The sequence below is a fragment of a genome, unplaced genomic scaffold, assembly GCF_019419815.1.
Source record: "Pyrus x bretschneideri cultivar Hongxiangsu unplaced genomic scaffold, Pyrus_bretschneideri_v1 Contig66, whole genome shotgun sequence".
Taxonomy (NCBI): Eukaryota; Viridiplantae; Streptophyta; class Magnoliopsida; order Rosales; family Rosaceae; genus Pyrus; species Pyrus x bretschneideri.
This window is the reverse complement of record NW_025999805.1, coordinates 10,048-31,146: the sequence shown is the minus strand read 5'-3', so window position 1 is coordinate 31,146 and position 21,099 is coordinate 10,048. Positions and strand designations below refer to the sequence as shown.

General features: G+C 37.0%; 1 protein-coding gene across 1 annotated transcript; it reads left to right on the top strand.

The window, feature by feature from the left end:
• Positions 1–1,749: 1,749 nt before the first annotated feature.
• Positions 1,750–3,592, top strand: LOC103965444 (pentatricopeptide repeat-containing protein At1g08070, chloroplastic-like). The gene has a single exon (XM_018651932.2). It carries the CDS (start codon positions 1,751–1,753, stop codon positions 3,443–3,445), a length of 1,695 nt encoding a protein of 564 aa, XP_018507448.2. The 5' UTR covers position 1,750; the 3' UTR covers positions 3,446–3,592.
• The last annotated feature ends 17,507 nt before the right edge of the window (positions 3,593–21,099 follow it).

Here is a 21,099-nt window from a genome sequence, read left to right as displayed (position 1 = left end):
AAGCTAGGTGGTGTTCCCACCAATTGAAATTTGACATCTAAATATTATTTTATATCTTTAATTCTTAAAAATTGAGATGCTGAATCGTCGACAGAAAACAAATTAATTTAACGGAGTTGTACTTCCACCGTCAACTCTTACTGCCATTACCAATTACTCATTCTGTAAATCTTTTCACTAATTCAGAAATCATCACAAAATTTACCAGCACTCAGAAAATGAAAACGTGAGAAAGAAAGATATAATCGGGTTTAGGCATGGCATGCTTTGGCATCTAGAAGTTGACTTCCGTTATTTTTTTCCTCTTTTTTTAGACTATGGTTTTCGATTCAAAAGTGGAGGGTGAGTGCTGGGCAAAAAAGATTGAATTTAAAGTTGAACAGGAAATATGATGGAATTTGAAAGCAAGTTGCAGAAGTGCTAGATGGGGAAGTTCACATCCTTTAGTTTTTGTTTGACTATTGGACTTCCAGCTTTTAAGAATTTATTTGATTAAAAAGGGATAAAAGAAGATTTAGATGTCAAATTTCTATTGGTAGGGAACACCACCACCTGGCACATAGCAATAGATGAAGAGATCAAAGTGTGAAAAAACTTTTATACTATAAAGGGTAATTTTGTAACTTACACTCTAGAGGAAAAAAGAAGAAGGTAATGATGTCATATTTCACATGTATTAACTTTTGTCTATCCTTTTAATATTTAAAAAGTGTTGACTTAATATACAATTAAGTATTAAAGGTATACTATATGTATAATTTTTCCTTATTTTTACTTTGCACTCATTCCTTGCTAATTTACAACTTTTGATATATTTTAATTTATTCGATCCGACAGCAGTACATGGATAGCATCACCCGTTTAGAAATACAGCAAGGCGGGGTGTGGCGGGGCATTACAAAATTGAAATAGGAACCGAACCTAATCCGTCCCATTTGAAACAGGCCGGTTCCTACGGACCCCCGTTCCTTTGCTGATGCAAATTGCACCTGAAAAACCTGAAGGCTGATCTGAAGGCAACGTGAGCAATGCTTCTATTGCGTAGCGTGAGAACATGCACATCACCTAACCAACCTGGAAGAGTTTGAAATTCAGTCAGACACAAAACTAAAGGGTGAAAGCAGAAAAGAAATAGTCTAATCCAATTGAGAAATTTGATCAAAATCCATGTTTGGCGCAGAGGGTTGAGATTAAAGACTCCCAATCCTAATCAAAGTCAGTAAATTTAAATGGAATTTGAAAAACCACATAACAAGGACAAAACTAACAAATACCCATATTGTTCGAACGAAAGGACGGAGTTCGATGATTGATTGACCACGAACGGACCGACGACGAACATAACAAAGCTCAGCTGCGCTGTGAATGTGTCTGAGTGAGAGACCGAGAGTCGAAGTCGGTTGAAGCTTCGAGTTCGAGAGACTGAATGAAGGAGAAACAGACAAAGAGTCAAGAGTGTTTGCCCTTTAGATTAGAACAAGGGTGGAGATTTAATCTCATATATTAGACTGGTGGAAAAGGTCTGGGTCGGGCACCCTTTTTCTCATATATTTGAACCTACCCTGCCCCGCTAAAAACATTGACCCGCCCCGTCCCACCCTGTTCAGTTTTAAAAATATTTGGAACCGTTCCGTACCCGTCCCAAACCTCTTGTACCAGCCCTGACCCACGGATTCAGGACCTGTTTGCTCGCCCGTACACCCTGGTATGGAGGACGTAGTGACTAGTGAGCTTTTCTCTCTCAAAATACATGTTATCCGGCCCTCCTGATCCCTTTCCTTCCTCCGCCTCCCTTCCTCTGCGCAACCCAAATTCCCACCCTACCGCTGCCCACAATTGTTTCAGATGTCGGATTTCTCCTCAAGAAAAAGATGAATGCCCAGCAATTCCGACACCTACTGTGCATACATTTTCGTCAAAAAGTACAATGAAACGACAATTAAAGCAAATCATCCTTGCCCAAATCATCAAAAACCCTAAACCCCAACTGTTAAACCCTCTACTGGGACATCTCACAAACTCCCCCGCCCCGCAAACTGCCCTTTTCCTCTACAACCAAATGCTCCACTACCCAACCTCCCACAACCACTACACCTTCACTTACGCTCTCAAGGCATGTTGCTTCCTCCATGATGACAACAAGGGCCGGGAAGTCCACGCCCGCGTCATAAAAACCGGGCACTTTTCTGATACCTTCATCCAAAACTCGTTGCTTCACTTCTACGTAACCCAAGCTGACATTGCATCCGCTACCCGGGTTTTCAATTCCATACCAAAACCTGATGTTGTTTCGTGGACTTCGATGATTTCGGGTCTTAACAAGTGTGGATTTGCGGAGGAAGCAATTGTTAAGTTTATGTCCATGGATGTGCCGCCTAATTCTACTACTCTTGTCATTGTTATGTCCGCTTGTTCGAGTTTAGAAGCTTTAAAGTTTGGTAAATCTGTTCATGGATATTGTATGAGGAAGTTATCTGAAAGGAATGTTATTTTGGAGAATGCAGTGTTGGATTTTTACATGAGATGCGGGTCTTTGGTGAGTGCACGGTACCTGTTTGTAAATATGCCCAAGAGAGATGTGTATTCTTGGACTAGCATGGTGGGTGGTTATGCACAAAGAGGATTTTGTGATGAGGCAGTGAGGCTTTTTCAGGAGATGGTTCAGGGAGACGAAGTTGAGCCTAATGAGGCTACCATTGTAAATGTATTGTCAGCGTGTTCTTCGATTGGGGCATTGAGTTTAGGCCAGTGGGTGAATTCGTATATAAGTGCACGGCCAGATCTCGTGTTGAATGGCATTGTGGGAAATGCATTAATAAACATGTATGTAAAGTGTGGTGAAGTAGGTATGGCAGTTTCGGTTTTTAAAACCCTGGTTTGCAAGGATAACATTTCGTGGAGTACTATCATAAGCGGCATGGCCATGAATGGTTATGGTATACACGCGTTGCAGCTCTTTTCGCTCACACTAGTCCATGGGATTCCTCCTGATGATGTAACCTTCCTTGGCTTGTTATCAGCATGCAGTCACGCAGGTCTAGTTGATCAAGGGTTGATGATTTTCAATGCTATGAAAAATGTTTATCGGATTGCCCCTCAAACACAGCATTACGCCTGCCTAGTTGATATGTATGGTCGAGCGGGGTTCTTGGAGGAAGCAGAGAGTTTCATGAAGGACATGCCAACAGAAGCAGACGGCGCTGTTTGGGGAGCGTTGCTTAATGCTTGCAAAATTCATGGGAATGAGAAGATGTTTAAGAGGATCAGAAATGGTCTCCTCAAGAGTACAGGAGTAAGCATTGGAACTTATGCTCTTGTATCGAATACATACACCACTCACGAACGGTGGGATGAGGCTGATAAGGTTCGTGATGAAATGAGACAGATGGGGTTGAAGAAATTAGCAGCATATAGTCAGATAGATGTCGATCCAAATATCTTATAATCTCAGTACATGGTTGATGTACCTTGTACAGTAGAAATTATTCAAACACATTGACGTTCTTTTAGATTGAGCAACAAATCTACTCTCTCTCAAACACTTCAAAACTTTACACTCCGATTATTAGACAATACCATATTTTCATCTTCATTTTGTTATAATAGGAATAATAATGCTCGATAAATACATTTGTCCAATTACTGCAGAATGATTAAGGCTAGTCATGATTTTTTTTCCGATTGTCAGTCTCTTTTTCACGCAATGATATTTGGACATCTCTGATAGTCGAGAACACGAGATACAAGTTCAGTTCACGGTTTTTGCAGCTCTATTGTAATAAACTAGTCAATCAATTAATTTGCAAAGAAGTAATAATTGTGCGAAATAATAAAAAGTTAGGTGATTGTTGGGGTTTAAACAATTTATGGCAACTTGTAAGTTGCTTTTATCATACCCAATATATACCAAATTTAGAAACTCTCGTATCTCAAAACTTCGCCATTAACGTATTTAATAAAATGAGTTTACCAAGAAAGGGATGATCATCTACTTAATCTATTGTACTTCAACAATTCTTCGCTTAACAAATTTAATCTCTTACGTCACATTTTCATTTTGATATAGTAGGAATAATAATGCCGAGAAATACGTTTGTCCATTTACTGCAGAACAATTAAAGCTAGTCGCGTTCTTTCACCTGCTTGTCATCTCTTTTACACGCAACGATAGTCACTAACACGACATGCAAGTTCAGTTCATGGTTTTGGCAACTCTATTGTAACAAACTAGTCAGTGTATTAATTTGAAACATGTAAATTTTGTGTGAACTAATAAATAGCTATGTTATTGCTAAGATTAATTAAACAATTTATGGGAACTTGTAAGTTGCGTTTATGGTACCAAAATAAATACCAAATTAGAAACTCTCGTATTTGATACCTCACATTAGTAAGTACGTTGCTAAAGTAGTTTTTAAAGGAAAATACGTTTTTCATTTTACCAATGACTCGCACCTTTTGCCTCATCCCTTATAAGTTTAGAACTCCTTGCGTCAAAGTTCAACTGCATCTAAGGCATCATTTTCTAAGAAAATCAAAAGTTACTCATTCTTTCCACCATTATGGCCGGACTAAACATGTTTCCAATTATGGTCATTTTGCTTTTGGCGAATTGTGCACTTCCAACGTCTGGGCATTTGGATGACTCGTCGGCCGTGGTTGAGTGCAAAAAACATTTCAGCATAAAGTATGCATTCGACGTGTACAACTATATTTTCAAAGGGAAGAAAATTGGTGACTTTAGTTGCCGGGCCCTTGTGGCATTGGGAAGACCGTGCCATAATGTTTTCGTGAACAACACCTTTACTTATGAACACAATGGGAACAGAACTACCATTCAAGCCAGAGCTGATCGAGTATTTAATCATTGTATAATTGCAACTTCCGTCCAACCTCCTTCTTCGCTATCTTAAATTGAGAATTGAACTTCTCTAGGGCTAACAAATTTGTGGGATGTTTCATGAGTCAGAATAAAATTTCGATGTATTTGCTTTGATGACTTGTTACGACTTCACTTTGTTGCTTTGAGTTGTAAAGCATTATCTAAATGATTGAGGAATGAACAACAGTAATAAAACAACTACCACACCAATTTCAAAAACTTTGTGAAACATCGTGAGTAATACAGATCAGTTTTACATTTGTTCAGCCTTTACCCGTGCATTATGTTCGGTTATTGTAGCTACACTTCATATTGATGTGTAATGCTTATTTTTCTAGAAACCTATGTTGCTCGTCCCATTTCAAGCATGTACGGAACTATTGTCCGCTATATGGCTGCTCGTATGATCGCGATATTCTTGGTAATAGTCATACGTGTCTTCTTCATTGTTTTCGGGTCCAAGTTGAGAAAGATGAAAACTTCGCCATGGCGTATTGCCCAAAATTCTTGCAAAACGACGTTGGAATAAGCTTATGAAAGACTCTTGATCGACTCTTATTAGCCTTTTGGTTCCAGTTGTTATGAACATGCTACACTTTGTAAAAAGTGTGTCCATTCGGCACACCTCTGTATCTTTCTTTTTTTTTTTTCGTCTTTTTTTCTTTGGTCTGAATAACCGAGACTAGAATATTTGTTGACTGATTTGAAACTTATCATTGACACAACTGTAGCTCGTTAACGTTATATTCCGGCGTGTGGGGCATGACTATTGTGCCATACGCAGTAGGGTGTGAAATAATATTTGTGCTAAAATGAGTTTACCAAGAAAGGGGTGCTCATCTATTTAATCTATTGTACTTCAATAATTCTTCGCTTCTAAACAAATTTAATCTCTTATGTCAAATTTTCATTTTGATATAGTACGAATAATAATGTCGAGAAATACGTTTGTCCATTTACTGAAGAACAATTAAGGCTAGTCGCGTTCTTTTACCTACTTGTCATCACTTTTTTCACGCAACGATAATCACTAACACGACATGCAAGTTCAGTTCACGGTTTGGACAACTCTATTGTAACAAACTAGTCAGTGTATTAATTTGAAACAAGTAATTTTTGTGTTAATAAATAGCTATGTTATTGTAGAGATTAATTAAACAATTTATGGGAACTTGTAAGTTGCGTTTATGGTACCAAAATAAATACCAAATTAGAAACCCTCATAGTCGGTACCTCACATCAGTAAGTACATTGCTAAAGTAGTTTTAAAGGAAAATGCGTTTTTCATTTTACAATTGACTTGCACCTTTGCCTCATCCCTTATAAGTTTAGAACTCCTTGCGTCAAAGTTCAACTGCATCTAAGGCATCATTTTCTAAGAAAATCAAAAGTTACTCATTCTTTCCACCATTATGGTTGGACTAAACATGTTTCCAATTATGGTCATTTTGCTTTTGGCAAATTGTGCACTTCCAACATAAATTGTGCACTTGTCGGCCATGGTTGAGTGCAAAAAATATTTCAGCATAAAGTATGCATTCGACATGTACAACTACATTTTCAAAGGGAAGAAAATTGGTGACTTTAGTTGCCGGGACCTAGTGGCGTTGGGAAGACCATGCCAGAATGTTTTCGTGAACAGCACCTTTACTTATGAACACACTGGGAATAGAACTGCCATTCAAGCAAGAGCTGATCGAGTATTTAATCATTGTATAATTGCAACTTCCGTCACACCTCCTTCTTCGCTATCTTAAATTGAGAAATGAACTTCTCTAGGGCTAACAAATTTGTGGGAAGTTTCATGAGTCAGAATTAAATTTTGATGTATTTGCTTTGATGCCTTGTTATGACTTCACGTTGTTGCTTTGAGTTGTAAAGCATTATCTAAATGATTGAGGAATGAACAATAGTAATAAAACAACTACCACACCAATTTCAAAAACTTCGTGAAACATCATAAGTAATACAGATCAGGTTTACATTTATTCGGCCTTTACCTGTGCATTACGTTCGGTTATTGCAGCTACACTGCATATTGATGTGTAATGCTTATTTTTCAAGAAACTTATGTTGCTCATCCCATTTCAAGCTTGTACAGAACTAATGTCTGCTATATGGCTAGTCGTATGATCGCGATATTCTTGGTAAAGGTCATACGTGTCTTCTTCATTGTTTCCAGGTCCAAGTTGAGAAAGATGAAAACTTCACCATGGCGCATTGCCCAAAATTTTTGCAAAACGACGTTGGAATAAGCTTATGAAAGAATCTTGATCGACTCTTATTGGCATTTTTGGTCCCAGTTGTTAGGGACATGCTACACTTTGTAAAAAGTGTGTTCATTCGACACACCTCTGTATCTTTTTTTTTTTCGTCTTTTTTTCTTTGGTCTGAATAACCGGAACTAGAATATTTGTTGACAGATTTGAAACTTATCATTGACTCAACTGTAGCTCGTTAACGTTATATTTGGGCGTGTAGGGCACGACTATTGTACCATGCACAGTAGGGTATGAAATAATATTTGTGCTAAAATGAGTTTTACAAGAAACGGGTGCTCATCTACTTAATCTATTCTACTTCAACAATTCTTCGCTTCTAAACAAATTTAATCTCTTACGTCATATTTTCATTTTGATATAGTAGGAATAATAATGCCGAGAAATATGTTTGTCCTTTTGCTGCAGAACAATTAAGGTTAGTCACGTTCTTTTTCCTGCTTGTCATCTCTTTTTCACGCAATGATAGTCACTAACAGGACATGCCAGTTCAATTCACGGTTTTGGCAACTCTATTGTAACAAACTAGTCAGTGTATTAATTTGTAACAAGTAATTTTTGTGCGAACAAATAAATAGCTATGTTATTGTTGAGATTAATTAAACAATTTATGGGAACTTGTAAGTTGCGTTTATGGTACAAAAATAAATACCAAATTAGAAACTCTCATATTTGATACCTTACATCAGTAAGTACGTTGCTAAAGTAGTTTTAAAGGAAAATACGTTTTTCATTTTACCAATGTCTCGCACCTTTGCCTCATCCTTTATAAGTGTAGAACTCCTTGTGTCAAAGTTCAATTGCATCTAAAGCATGATTTTCTAAGAAAATCAAAAGTTACTCATTCCTTCCACCATTATGGCAGGATTAAACATGTTTCCAATTATGGTTTTTTTGCTTTTGGCGACTTGTGGACTTCCAACTTTAGCGCATTTGGATGACTCATCAGCCGTGGTTGAATGCAAAAAACATTTCAGCATAAAGTATGCATTCGACGTGTACAACTACATTTTCAAAGGGAAGAAAATTGGTGACTATAGTTGCCGGCCCCTGGTGGCGTTGGGAAGACCATGCCACAATGTTTTCGTGAACAACACCTTTACATATGAACACATTGGGAACAGAACTACCATTCAAGTCAGAGCTGATCAAGTATTTAATCATTGTATAATTGCAACTTCCATCCCACCTCCTTCATCGCTAACTTCAATTGAGAATTAAACATCTCTAGGGCTAACAAATTTGTGGGATGTTTCATGAGTCAGAATAAAATTTCGATGTATTTGCTTTGATGCCTTGTTATGACTTCACTTTGTTGCTTTGAGTTGTAAATCATTATCTAAATGATTGAGGAATGAACAAGAGTAATAAAACAACTACCACACCAACTTCAAAAACTTCGTGAAACATCGTAAGTAATACAGATTAGTTTTACATTTGTTCGGCCATTACCCGTGCATTACGTTCGGTTATTGCAGCTACACTGCATATTGATGTGTAATGCTTATTTTTCTAGAAACTTATGTTGATCGTCCCATTTCAAGCATGTATGGAACTATTGTCCGCTATATGGCTACTCGTCTGATCGCGTTATTCTTGGTAACAGTCATACGTGTTTTCTTTATTGTTTTCAGGTCCAAGTTGAGAAAGATGAAAACTTCGCCACGGCGTATTGCCCAAAATTCTTTCAAAACGACGTTGGAATATGCTTATGAAAGACTCTTGATCGACTCTTATTGGCCTTGTGGTCCCAGTTGTTATGGACATCCTACACTTTGTAAAAAGTGTGTTCATTCGGCACACCTCTGTAATTTTTTTTTTCCGTCTTTTTTTCTTTGGTCTGAATAACTGAAACTAGAATATTTGTTGACTGATTTGAAACTTATTATTGACGCAACTATAGCTCGTTAATGTTATATTCGGGCGTGTGGGGCTTGACTATTGTACCATATGCAGTAAGGTGTGAAATAATATTTGTGCTAAAATGAGTTTACCAAGAAAGGGGTGTTTATCTACTTAATCTATTATGCTTCAATAATTCTTCGCTTCTAAACAAATTTAATCTCTTAGGTCACATTTTCATTTTGATATAGTAGGAATAATAATGCCGAGAAATACGTTTGTCCATTTACTGAAGAACAATTAAGCTTAACCGCGTTCTTTTACCTGCTTGCCCTCACTTTTTCCCGCAACGACACTCACTAACATGACATGCAAGTTCAGTTCACGGTTTTGGCAACTCTATTGCAACAAACTAGTCAGTGTATTAATTTGAAACAAGTAATTATTGTGTGAGCTCATAAATAGCTATATTATTATTGAGATTAATTAAACAATTTATGGGAACTTGTAAGTTGCGTTTATGGTACCAAAATAAATACCAAATTAGAAACTGTTGTAGTTGATAACTCACATCAGTAAGTACGTTGCTAAAATAGTTTTAAAGGAAAGTGCGTTTTTCATTTTACAATTGACTCGCACCTTTGCCTCATCCTTTATAAGTTTAGAACTCCTTGCGTCAAAGTTCAACTGCTTGTAAGGCATCATTTTTTAAGAAAATTAAGAGTTACTCATTCTTTCCACCATTATGGCCGGATTAAACATGTTTCCAATTATGGTCATTTTGCTTTTGGCGAATTGCGCACTTCCAACATTGGCGCATTTGGATGACTCACCAGCCATGGTTGAGTGCAAAAAACATTTTATCATAAAGTATGCATTCGACGTGTACAACTATATTTTCAAAGGGAAGAAAATTGGTGACTTTAGTTGCCGGGCCCTTGTGGCGTTGGGAAGACCGTGCCATAATGTTTTCGTGAACAGCACCTTCACTTATGAACACACTGGGAACAGAACTGCCATTCAAGCCAGAGCTGACCGTGTATTTAATCATTGTATAATTGCAACTTCTGTCCCACCTCCTTCTTCGCTATCTTAAATTCAGAATTGAACTTCTCTAGGGCTAACAAATTTGTGGGAAGTTTCATGAGTCAGAATAAAATTTCGTTGTATATGCTTTGATGCCTTGTTATGAATTCACTCTGTTGCTTTGAGTTGTAAAGTATTATCTAAATGATTAAGGAATGAACAACAGTAATAAAACAACTACCGCACCAATTTCAAAAACTTCATGAAACATCATATGTAATACAGGTCAGTTTTACATTTGTTCGGCCTTCACCCGTGCATTACGTTCGGTTATTTCAGCTACACTGCATATTAGTGTGTAACGCTTATTTTTCAAGAAACTTATGTTGCTCGTCCCATTTCAAGCATGTGCGAAACTATTGTCCGCTATATGGCTACTCGTCTGATCGCGTTATTCTTGGTAACAGTCATACGTGTTTTCTTTATTGTTTTCGGGTTGAAGTTGAGAAAGATGAAAACTTCGCCATGGCGTACTGCCCAAAATTCTTTCAAAACGACGTGGGAATATGCTTATGAAAGACTCTTGATCGACTCTTACTGGCCTTGTGGTCCCAGTTGTTATGGACATCCTACATTTTGAAAAAAATGTGTTCATTTCGGCACACCTCTACATCTTTTTTTGTTTTTTTTTTGTCTTTTTTTCTTTTAGTCTGAATAACCGAAACTAGAATATTTGTTGACTGATTTGAAACTTATCATTGACGCAACTGTAGCTCGTTAACGCTATATTCAGGCGTGTGGGGCTTGACTATTGTTCCATATGCAGTAAGGTGTGAAATAATATTTGTGCTAAAATGAGTTTACCAAGAAAGGGGTGTTTATCTACTTAATCTATTGTGCTTCAATAATTCTTCTCTTCTAAACAAATTTAATCTCTTACGTCACATTTTCGTTTTGATATAGTAGGACTAATAATGCCGAGAAATACGTTTGTCCATTTACTGAAGAACAAATAAGGTTAGTCGCGTTCTTTAACCTGCTTGTCACTACTTTTTCCCGCAACGACAGTCACTAACATGACATGCAAGTTCAGTTCACGGTTTTGGCAACTCTATTGTAACAAACTAGTCAGTGTATTAATTTGAAACAAGTAATTTTTGTGTGAGCTAACAAAATAGCTATATTATTATTGAGATTAATTAAACAATTTACGAGAACTTGTAAGTTGCGTTTATGGTACCAAAATAAATACCAAATTAGACACTGTTGTAGTTGATGCCTCACATCAGTAAGTCCATTGCTAAAATAGTTTTAAAGGAAAATGCGTTTTTCATTTTAAAATTGACTCGCACCTTTGCCTCATCCCTTATAAGTTTAGAACTCCTTGCGTCAAAGTTCAACTGCTTCTAAGGCATCATTTTCTAAGAAAATGAAAAGTTACTCATTCTTTCCACAATTATGGCCAGACTAAACATGTTTCCAATTATGGTCATTTTGCTTTTGGCGAATTGCGCACTTCCAACATTAGCGCATTTGGATGACACGCCGGCCGTGGTTGAGTGCAAAAAACATTTCAGCATAAAGTATGCATTCGACGTGTACAACTATATTTTCAAAGGGAAGAAAGTTGGTGACTTTAGTTGCCGGGCCCTTGTGGCGTTGGGAAGACAGTGCCATAATGTTTTCGTGAACATCACCTTCACTTATGAACACACTGGGAACAGAAATGCCATTCAAGCCAGTGCTGACCGAGTATTTAATCATTGTATAATTGCAACTTCTGTCCCACCTCCTTCTTCGCTATCTTAAATTCAGAATTGAACTTCTCTAGGGCTAACAAATTTGTTGGAAATGTCAAGGGTCAGAATCAAAGTTCGATGTATTTGCTTTGATGCCTTGTTATGAATTCACTTTGTTGCTTTGAGTCGTAAAGTATTATCTAAATGATTAAGGAATGAACAATAGTAATAAAACAACTACCACACCAATTTCAAAAACTTCATGAAACATCATATGTAATAGAGATCAGTTTTACATTTGTTTGTCCTTCACCCGTGCATTACGTTCGGTTATTGCAGCTACACTGCATATTGATGTGTAATGCTTATTTTTCAAGAAACTTATGTTGGTCGTCCCATTTCAAGCATGTACGAAACTATTGTCCGCTATATGGCTACTCGTCTGATCGCGTTATTCTTGGTAATAGTCATACTTGTTTTCTTTATTGTTTTCGGGTCGAAGTTGAGAAAGATGAAAACTTCGCCACGGCGTACTGCCCAAAATTCTTTCAAAATGACGTTGGAATATGCTTATGAAAGACTCTTGATCGACTCTTATTGGCCTTGTGGTCCCTGTTGTTATGGACATCTTACATTTTGTAAAAAGTTTGTTCATTCGGCACACCTCTGTATCTTTTTTTTTTTTTCGTCTTTTTTTCTTTGGTCTGAATAACCGACCCTAGAATATTTGTTGACTGATTTGAAGCTTATCATTGACGCAACTGTAGCTCGTTAACGTTATATTCGGGCGTGAGGGGTTTGACTATTGTACCATATGCAGTAAGGTGTGAAATAATATTTGTGCTAAAATGAGTTTACCAAGAAAGGGGTGCTCATCTACTTAATCTATTGTGCATCAATAATTCTTCGCTTCTAAACAAATTTAATCTCCTATGTCACATTTTCATTTTGATATAGTAGGAATAATAATGCCGAGAAATACGTTTGTCCATTTACTGAAGAACAAATAAGGTTAGTCGCGTTCTTTTACCTGCTTGTCATCACTTTTTTCCCGGAACGACAGTCACTAACATGACATGCAAGTTCAGTTCACGGTTTTGGCAACTCTATTGTAACAAACTAGTCAATGTATTAATTTGAAACAAGTAATTTTTGTGTGAGCTAATAAATAGCTATATTATTATTGAGATTAATTAAACAATTTATGGGAACTTGTAAGTTGCGTTTATGGTACCAAAATAAATACCAAATTAGAAACTGTTGTAGTTGATGCCTCACATCAGTAAGTCCGTTGCTAAAATAGTTTTAAAGGAAAATGCGTTTTTCATTTTAAAATTGACTCGCACCTTTGCCTCATCCCTTATAAGTTTAGAACTCCTTGCGTCAAAGTTACACTGCATGTAAGGCATCATTTTCTAAGAAAATCAAAAGTTACTCATTCTTTCCACCATTATGGCACTATTAAACATGTTTCCAATTATGGTCAGTTTGCTTTTGGCGAATTGTGCACTTCCAACATTGGCGCATTTGGATGACTCGCCGGCCGTGGTTGAGTGCAAAAAATATTTCAGCATAAAGTATGCATTCGACGTGTACAACTATATTTTCAAAGGGAAGAAAATTGGTGACTTTAGTTGCCGGGCCCTTGTGGCGTTGGGAAGACCGTGCCATAATATTTCGTGAACAGTACCTTCACTTATGAACACACTGGGAACAGAACTGCCATTCAAGCCAGAGCTGACCGAGTATTTAATCATTGTATAATTGCAACTTTTGTCCCACCTCCTTCTTCCCTATCTTAAATTCAGAATTGAACTTCTCTAGGGCTAACAAATTTGTGGGAACTTTCATGGGTCAGAATAAAATTTCGATGTATTTGCTTTGATGCCTTGTTATGAATTCACTTTGTTGCTTTGAGTTGTAAAGTATTATCTAAATGATTAAGGAATGAACAAGAGTAATAAAACAACTACCACACCAATTTCAAAAACTTCGTGAAACATCCTATGTAATACAGATCAGTTTTACATTTGTTCGTCCTTCACCCGTGCATTACGTTCGGTTAATGCAGCTACACTGCATATTGATATGTAATGCTTATTTTTCAAGAAACTTATGTTGCTCGTCCCATTTCAAGCATGTACGAAACTATTGTCCGCTATATGGCTACTCGTCTGATCGCGTTATTCTTGGTAACAGTCATACGTGTTTTCTTTATTGTTTTCAGGTCCAAGTTGAGAAAGATGAAAAATTCGCCACGGCGTATTGCCCAAAATTCTTTCAAAACGACGTTCGAATATGCTTATGAACCGCTCTTGATCGACTCTTATTGGCCTTGTGGTCCCGATTGTTATGGACATCCTACATTTTGTAAAAAGTGTGTTCATTCGGCACACCTCTGTATCTTTTTTTTTTTCGTCTTTTTTTCTTTGTTCTGAATAACCGAAACTAGAATATTTGTTGACTGATTTGAAGCTTATCAATTATGCAACTGTAGCTCGTTAATGTTATATTCGGGCGTGTGTGGTTTGACTATTGTACCACATGCAGTAAGGTGTGAAATAATATTTGTGCTAAAATGAGTTTACCAAGAAAAGGGTGCTGATCTACTTAATCTATTGTGCATCAATAATTCTTCGCTTCTAAACAAATTTAATCTCCTACGTCACATTTTCATTTTGATATAGTAGGAATAATAATGCCGAGAAATACGTTTGTCCATTTACTGAAGAACAAATAAGGTTAGTCGCGTTCTTTTACTTGCTTGTCATCACTTTTTTCCCGCAACGACAGTCACTAACGTGACATGCAAGTTCAGTTCACGGTTTTGGCCACTCTATTGTAACAAACTAGTCAGTTTATTAGTTTGAAACAAGTAATTTTTGTGTGAGCTAATAAATAGCTATATTATTTTTGAGATTAATTAAACAATTTATCGGAACTTGTAAGTTGCGTTTATGGTATTAAAATAAATACCAAATTAGAAACTATTGTAGTTGATCCCTCACATTAGTAAGTACGTTGCTAAAATAGTTTTAAAGGAAAATGCGTTTTTCATTTTACAATCGACTTGCACCTTTGCCTCATCCCTTATAAGTTTAGAACTCTTTGCGTCAAAGTTCAACTGCATCTAAGGCATCATTTTCTAAGAAAATCCAAAGTTACTCATTCTTTCCACCATTATGGCCAGATTAAACATGTTTCCAATTATGGTCATTTTGCTTTTGGCGAATTGCGCACTTCCAACATTGGCGCATTTGGATGACTCGCCGGCCGTGGTTGAGTGCAAAAAACATTTCAGCATAAAGTATGCATTCGACGTGTACAACTATATTTTCAAAGGGAAGAAAATTGGTGACTTTAGTTGCCGGGCCCTTGTGGCGTTGGGAAGACCGTGCCATAATGTTTTCGTCAACAGCACCTTCACTTATGAACATACTGGGAACAGAACTGCCATTCAAGCCAGAGCTGACCGAGTATTTAATCATTGTATAATTGCAACTTCTGTCCCACCTCCTTCTTCCCTTTCTTAAATTCAGAATTGAACTTCTCTAGGGCTAACAAATTTGTGGGAAGTTTCATGGGTCAGAATAAAAGTTCGATGTACTTGCTTTGATGCCTTGTTATGAATTCACTTTGTAGCTTTGAGTCGTAAAGTATTATCTAAATGATTAAGGAATGAACAATAGTAATAAAACAACTACCATACCAATTTCAAAAACTTCGGGAAACATCATATGTAATACAGATCAGTTTTACATTTGTTCGTCCTTCACCCGTGGATTACGTTCGGTTATTGCAGCTACACCGCATATTGATGTGTAATGCTTATTTTTCAAGAAACTTTGGTTGGTCGTCCCATTTCAAGCATGTACGAAACTATTGTCCGCTATATGGCTACTCGTCTGATCGCGTTATTCTTCGTAACAGTCCTACTTGTTTTCTTTATTGATTTCGGGTCGAAGTTGAGAAAGATGTAAACTTCGCCACAGCGTACTGCCCAAAATTCTTTCAAAATGACGTTGGAATATGCTTATGAAAGACTCTTGATCGACTCTTATTGGCCTTGTGGTCCTGGTTATTATGGACATCTTACATTCTGTAAAAAGTGTGTTCATTCGGCACACCTCTGTACCTTTTTTGTTTTTCATCTTTTTTTCTTTGGTCTGAATAACCGACACTAGAATATTTGTTGACTGATTTGAAGCTTATCATTGACGCAACTGTAGCTCGTTAACGTTATATTCGGGCGTGAGGGGTTTGATTATTGTACCATATGCAGTAAGGTGTGAAATAATATTTGTGCTAAAATGAGTTTACCAAGAAAGGGGTGCTCATCTACTTAATATATTGTGCATCAATAATTCTTCGCTTCTAAACAAATTTAATCTCCTACGTCACATTTTCATTTTGATATAGTAAGAATATTAATGCTGAGAAATACGTTTGTCCATTTACTGAAGAACAAATAAGGTTAGTCGCGTTCTTTTACCTGCTTGTCATCACTTTTTTCCCGCAACGACAGTCACTAACATGACATGCAAGTTCAGTTCACGGTTTTGGCAACTCTATTGTAACAAACTAGTCAATGTATTAATTTGAAACAAGTAATTTTTGTGTGAGCTAATAAATAGCTATATTATTATTGAGATTAATTAAACAATTTATGGGAACTTGTAAGTTGCGTTTATGGTACCAAAATAAATACCAAATTAGAAACTGTTGTAGTTGATGCCTCACATCAGTAAGTCCGTTGCTAAAATAGTTTTAAAGGAAAATGCGTTTTTCATTTTACAATTGACTCGCACCTTTGCCTCATCCCTTATAAGTTTAGAACTCCTTGCGTCAAAGTTCAACTGCATCTAAGGCATCATTTTCTAAGAAAATCAAAAGTTACTCATTCTTTCCACCATTATGGCCAGATTAAACATGTTTTCAATTATGGTCATTTTGCTTTTGGCGAATTGCGCACTTCCAACATTGGCGCATTTGGATGACTCGCCGGCCGTGGTTGAGTGCAAAAAACATTTCAGCATAAAGTATGCATTCGACGTGTACAACTATATTTTCAAAGGGAAGAAAATTGGTGACTTTAGTTGCCGGGCCCTTGTGGCGTTGGGAAGACCGTGCCATAATGTTTTCGTCAACAGCACCTTCACTTTTGAACACACTGGGAACAGAACTGCCATTCAAGCCAGAGCTGACCGAGTATTTAATCACTGTATAATTGCAACTTCTGTCCCACCTCCTTCTTCCCTATCTTAAATTCAGAATTGAACTTCTCTAGGGCTAACAAATTTGTGGGAAGTTTCATGGGTCAGAATAAAAGTTCGATGTACTTGCTTTGATGCCTTGTTATGAATTCACTTTGTTGCTTTGAGTCGTAAAGTATTATCTAAATGATTAAGGAATGAACAACAGTAATAAAACAACTACCACACCAATTTCATAAACTTCGGGAAACATCATATGTAATACAGATCAGTTTTACATTTGTTCGTCCTTCACCCGTGCATTACGTTCGGTTATTGCAGCTACACTGCATATTGATGTGTAATGCTTATTTTTCAAGAAACTTACATTGCTCGTCCCATTTCAAGCACGTGCGAAACTATTTTCTGTTATATGGCTACTCGGCTGATCGCGTTATTCTTCGTAACAGTCGTACTTGTTTTCTTTATTGTTTTCGAGACGAAGTTGAGAAAGATGAAAACTTCGCCACAGCGTACTGCCTAAAATTCTTTCAAAATGACGTTGGAATATGCTTATGAAAGACTCTTGATCGACTCTTATTGGTGTTGTGGTCCCGGTTGTTATGGACATCTTACATTTTGTAAAAAGTGTGTTCATTCGGCACACCTCTGTATCTTTTTTTCTTTGGTCTGAATAATCGACACTAGAATATTTGTTGACTGATTTGAAGATTATCATTGACGCAACTGTAGCTCGTTAACGTTATATTCGGGTGTGAGGGGTTTGACTATTGTACCATATGCAGTGAGGTGTGAAATAATATTTGTGCTAAAATGAGTTTACCAAGAAAGGGGTGCTCATCTACTTTACCAAGAAGACTGTGCCATAATGTTTTCGTGAACAGCACCTTCATTTATGAACACACTGGGAACAGAACTGCCATTCAAGCCAGAGCTGACCGAGTATTTAATCATTGTATAATTGCAACTTCTGTCCCACCTCCTTCTTCCCTATCTTAAATTCAGAATTGAACTTCTCTAGGGCTAACAAATTTGTGGGAACTTTCATGGGTCCGAATAGAATTTCGATGTATTTGCTTTGATGCCTTGTTATGAATTCACTTTGTTGCATTGAGTTGTAAAGTATTATCTAAATGATTAAGGAATGAACAATAGTAATAAAACAACTACCACACCAATTTCAAAAACTTCGTTAAACATCCTATGTAATACAGATCAGTTTTACATTTGTTCGTCCTTCACCCGTGCATTACGTTCGGTTATTGCAGCTACACTGCATATTGATGTGTAATGCTTATTTTTCAAGAAACTTACATTGCTCGTCCCATTTCAAGCACGTGCGAAACTATTTTCTGTTCTATGGCTACTCGGCTGATCGCGTTATTCTTCGTAACAGTCGTACTTGTTTTCTTTATTGTTATCTGGTCGAAGTTGAGAAAGATGAAAAATTCACCACGGCGTACTGCCCAAAATTCTTTCAAAACGACGTTGGAATATGCTTATGAAAGGCTCTAGATCGACACTTATTTGCCTTGTGGTCCTGGTTGTTATGGACATCCTACATTTTGTAAAAAGTGTGTTCATTCGACACACCTCTGTATCTTTTTTTTTTTTCGTCTTTTTTTCTTTGATTTGAATAAGCGAAACTAGAATATTTGTTGACTGATTTGAAGCTTATCAATTATGCAACTGTAGCTCGTTAACGTTATATTCGGGCGTGTGTGGTTTGATGCCTTGTGTGAGCTAATAAATAGCTATATTATTATTGAGATTAATTAAACAATTTATGGGAACTTGTAAGTTGCGTTTATGGTACCAAAATAAATGCCAAATTGGAAACTCTTGTAGTTGATACCTCACATCAGTAAGTACGTTGCTAAAATAGTTTTAAAGGAAAATACGTTTTCCAATTTACAATTGACTCACACCTTTGCCTCATTCCTTATAAGTTTGGAACTCCTTGCATCAAAGTTCAACTGCATCTAAGGCATCATTTTCTAAGAAAATCAAAAGTTCCTTATCCTTTCCACCATTATGGCCAGATTAAACATGTTTCCAATTATGGTCATTTTGCTTTTGGCGAATTGCGCACTTCCAACATTGGCGCATTTGGATGACTCGTCGGCCGTGGTTTAGTGCAAAAAACATTTCAACATAAAGTATGCATTCGACGTGTACAACTATATTTTCAAAGGGAAGAAAATTGGTGACTTTAGTTGCCGGGCTCTTGTGGCGTTGGGAATACCGTGCCATAATGTTTTCGTGAACAACACCTTCACTTTTGAACACACGGGGAACAGAACTGCCATTCAAGCCAGAGCTGACCGAGTATTTAATCATTGTATAATTGCAACTTCTGTCCCACCTCCTTCTTCCCAATCTTAAATTCAGAATTGAACTTCTTTAGGGCTAACAAATTTGTGGGAAGTTTGATGGGTCAGAATAAAATTTCGATATATTTGCTTTGATGCCATGTTATGAATTCACTTTGTTGCTTTGAGTTGTAAAGTATTATCTAAATGATTAAGGAATGAACAATAGTAATAAAACGACTACCACACCAATTTCAAAAACGTCGTGAAACATCATATGTAATACAGATCAGTTTTACATTTGTTTGGCCTTCACCCGTGCTTTACGTTCGGTTATTGCAGCTACATTGCATATTGATGTGTAATGCTTATTTTTCAAGAAACTTACATTGCTCGTCCCATTTCAAGCATGTACGAAACTATTGTCCGTTATATGGCTACTCGTCTGATCGCGTTATTCTTGGTAACAGTCATACGTGTTTTCTTTATTGTTTTCGGGTCGAAGTTGAGAAAGATGAAAACTTCGCCACGGCGTACTGCCCAAAATTCTTTCAAAACGAAGTTGGAATATGCTTATGAAAGACTCTTGACGGACTCTTATTGGCCTTGTGGTCCCAGTTGTTATGGACATCCTACATTTTGTAAAAAGTGTGTTCATTCGGCACACCTCTGTATCTTTTTTTGTTTTTTTTCGTCTTTTTTTCTTTGGTCTGAATTACCGAAACTAGAATATTTGTTGACTGATTTGAAACTTATCATTGGCGCAACTGTAGCTCGTTAACGTTATATTCGGGCGTGTGGGGCTTGACTATTGTACCATATGCAGTAAGGTGTGAAATAGTATTTGTGCTAAAATGAGTTTACCAAGAAAGGGGTGCTCATCTACTCAATCTATTGTGCTTCAATAAATCTTCGCTTCAAAACAAATTTAATCTGTTACGTCACATTTTCATTTTGATATGGTAGGAATAATAATGTCGAGAAATACGTTTGTCCATTTACTGAAGAACAATTAAGGTTAGTCGCATTATTTTGCCTGCTCGTCTTCACTTTTTCCCGCAACGACAGTCATTAACATGACATGCAAGTTCAGTTCACGGTTTTGGCAACTCTATTGTAACAAACTAGTCAGTGTATTAATTTGAAACAAGTAATTGTTGTGTTGGCTAATAAATAGCTATATTATTATTGAGATTAATTAAACAATTTAGGGGAACTTGTAAGTTGCGTTTATGGTACCAAAATAAATGCCAAATTAGAAACTCTTGTAGTTGATACCTCACATCAGTAAGTACGTTGCTAAAATAGTTTTAAAGCAAAATGCGTTTACCATTTTGCAATTGACTCGCACCTTTGCCTCGTCCCGTATAAGTTTAGAACTCCTTGCGTAAAAGTTCAATTGCTTCTAACGCATCATTTTGTAAGAAAATCAAAAGTTACTCATTCTTTCCCCCATGATGGCCAGATTAAACATGTTTCCAATTATGGTCATTTTGCTTTTGGCGAATTGCGCACTTCCAACATTGGCGCATTTGGATGACTCGCCGGCCGGTGGTTGAGTGCAAAAAACATTTCAGCATAAAGTATGCATTCGACGTGAACAGCTATATTTTCAAAGGAAAGACAATTGGTGACTTTAGTTGCCGGGCCCTTGTGGCGTTGGGAAGACCGTGCCATAATGTTTTCGTCAACAGCACCTTCACTTATGAACACACTGGGAACAGAACTGCCATTCAAGCCAGAGCTGACCGAGTATTTAATCATTGTATAATTGCAACTTCTGTCCGACCCCCTTCTTCGCTATCT

Excerpts from the sequence above, each read along its gene's own strand:
- LOC103965444 (XM_018651932.2), top strand. The coding sequence starts at position 1,751 with ATGTTATCCGGCCCTCCTGATCCCTTTCCTTCCTCCGCCTCCCTTCCT.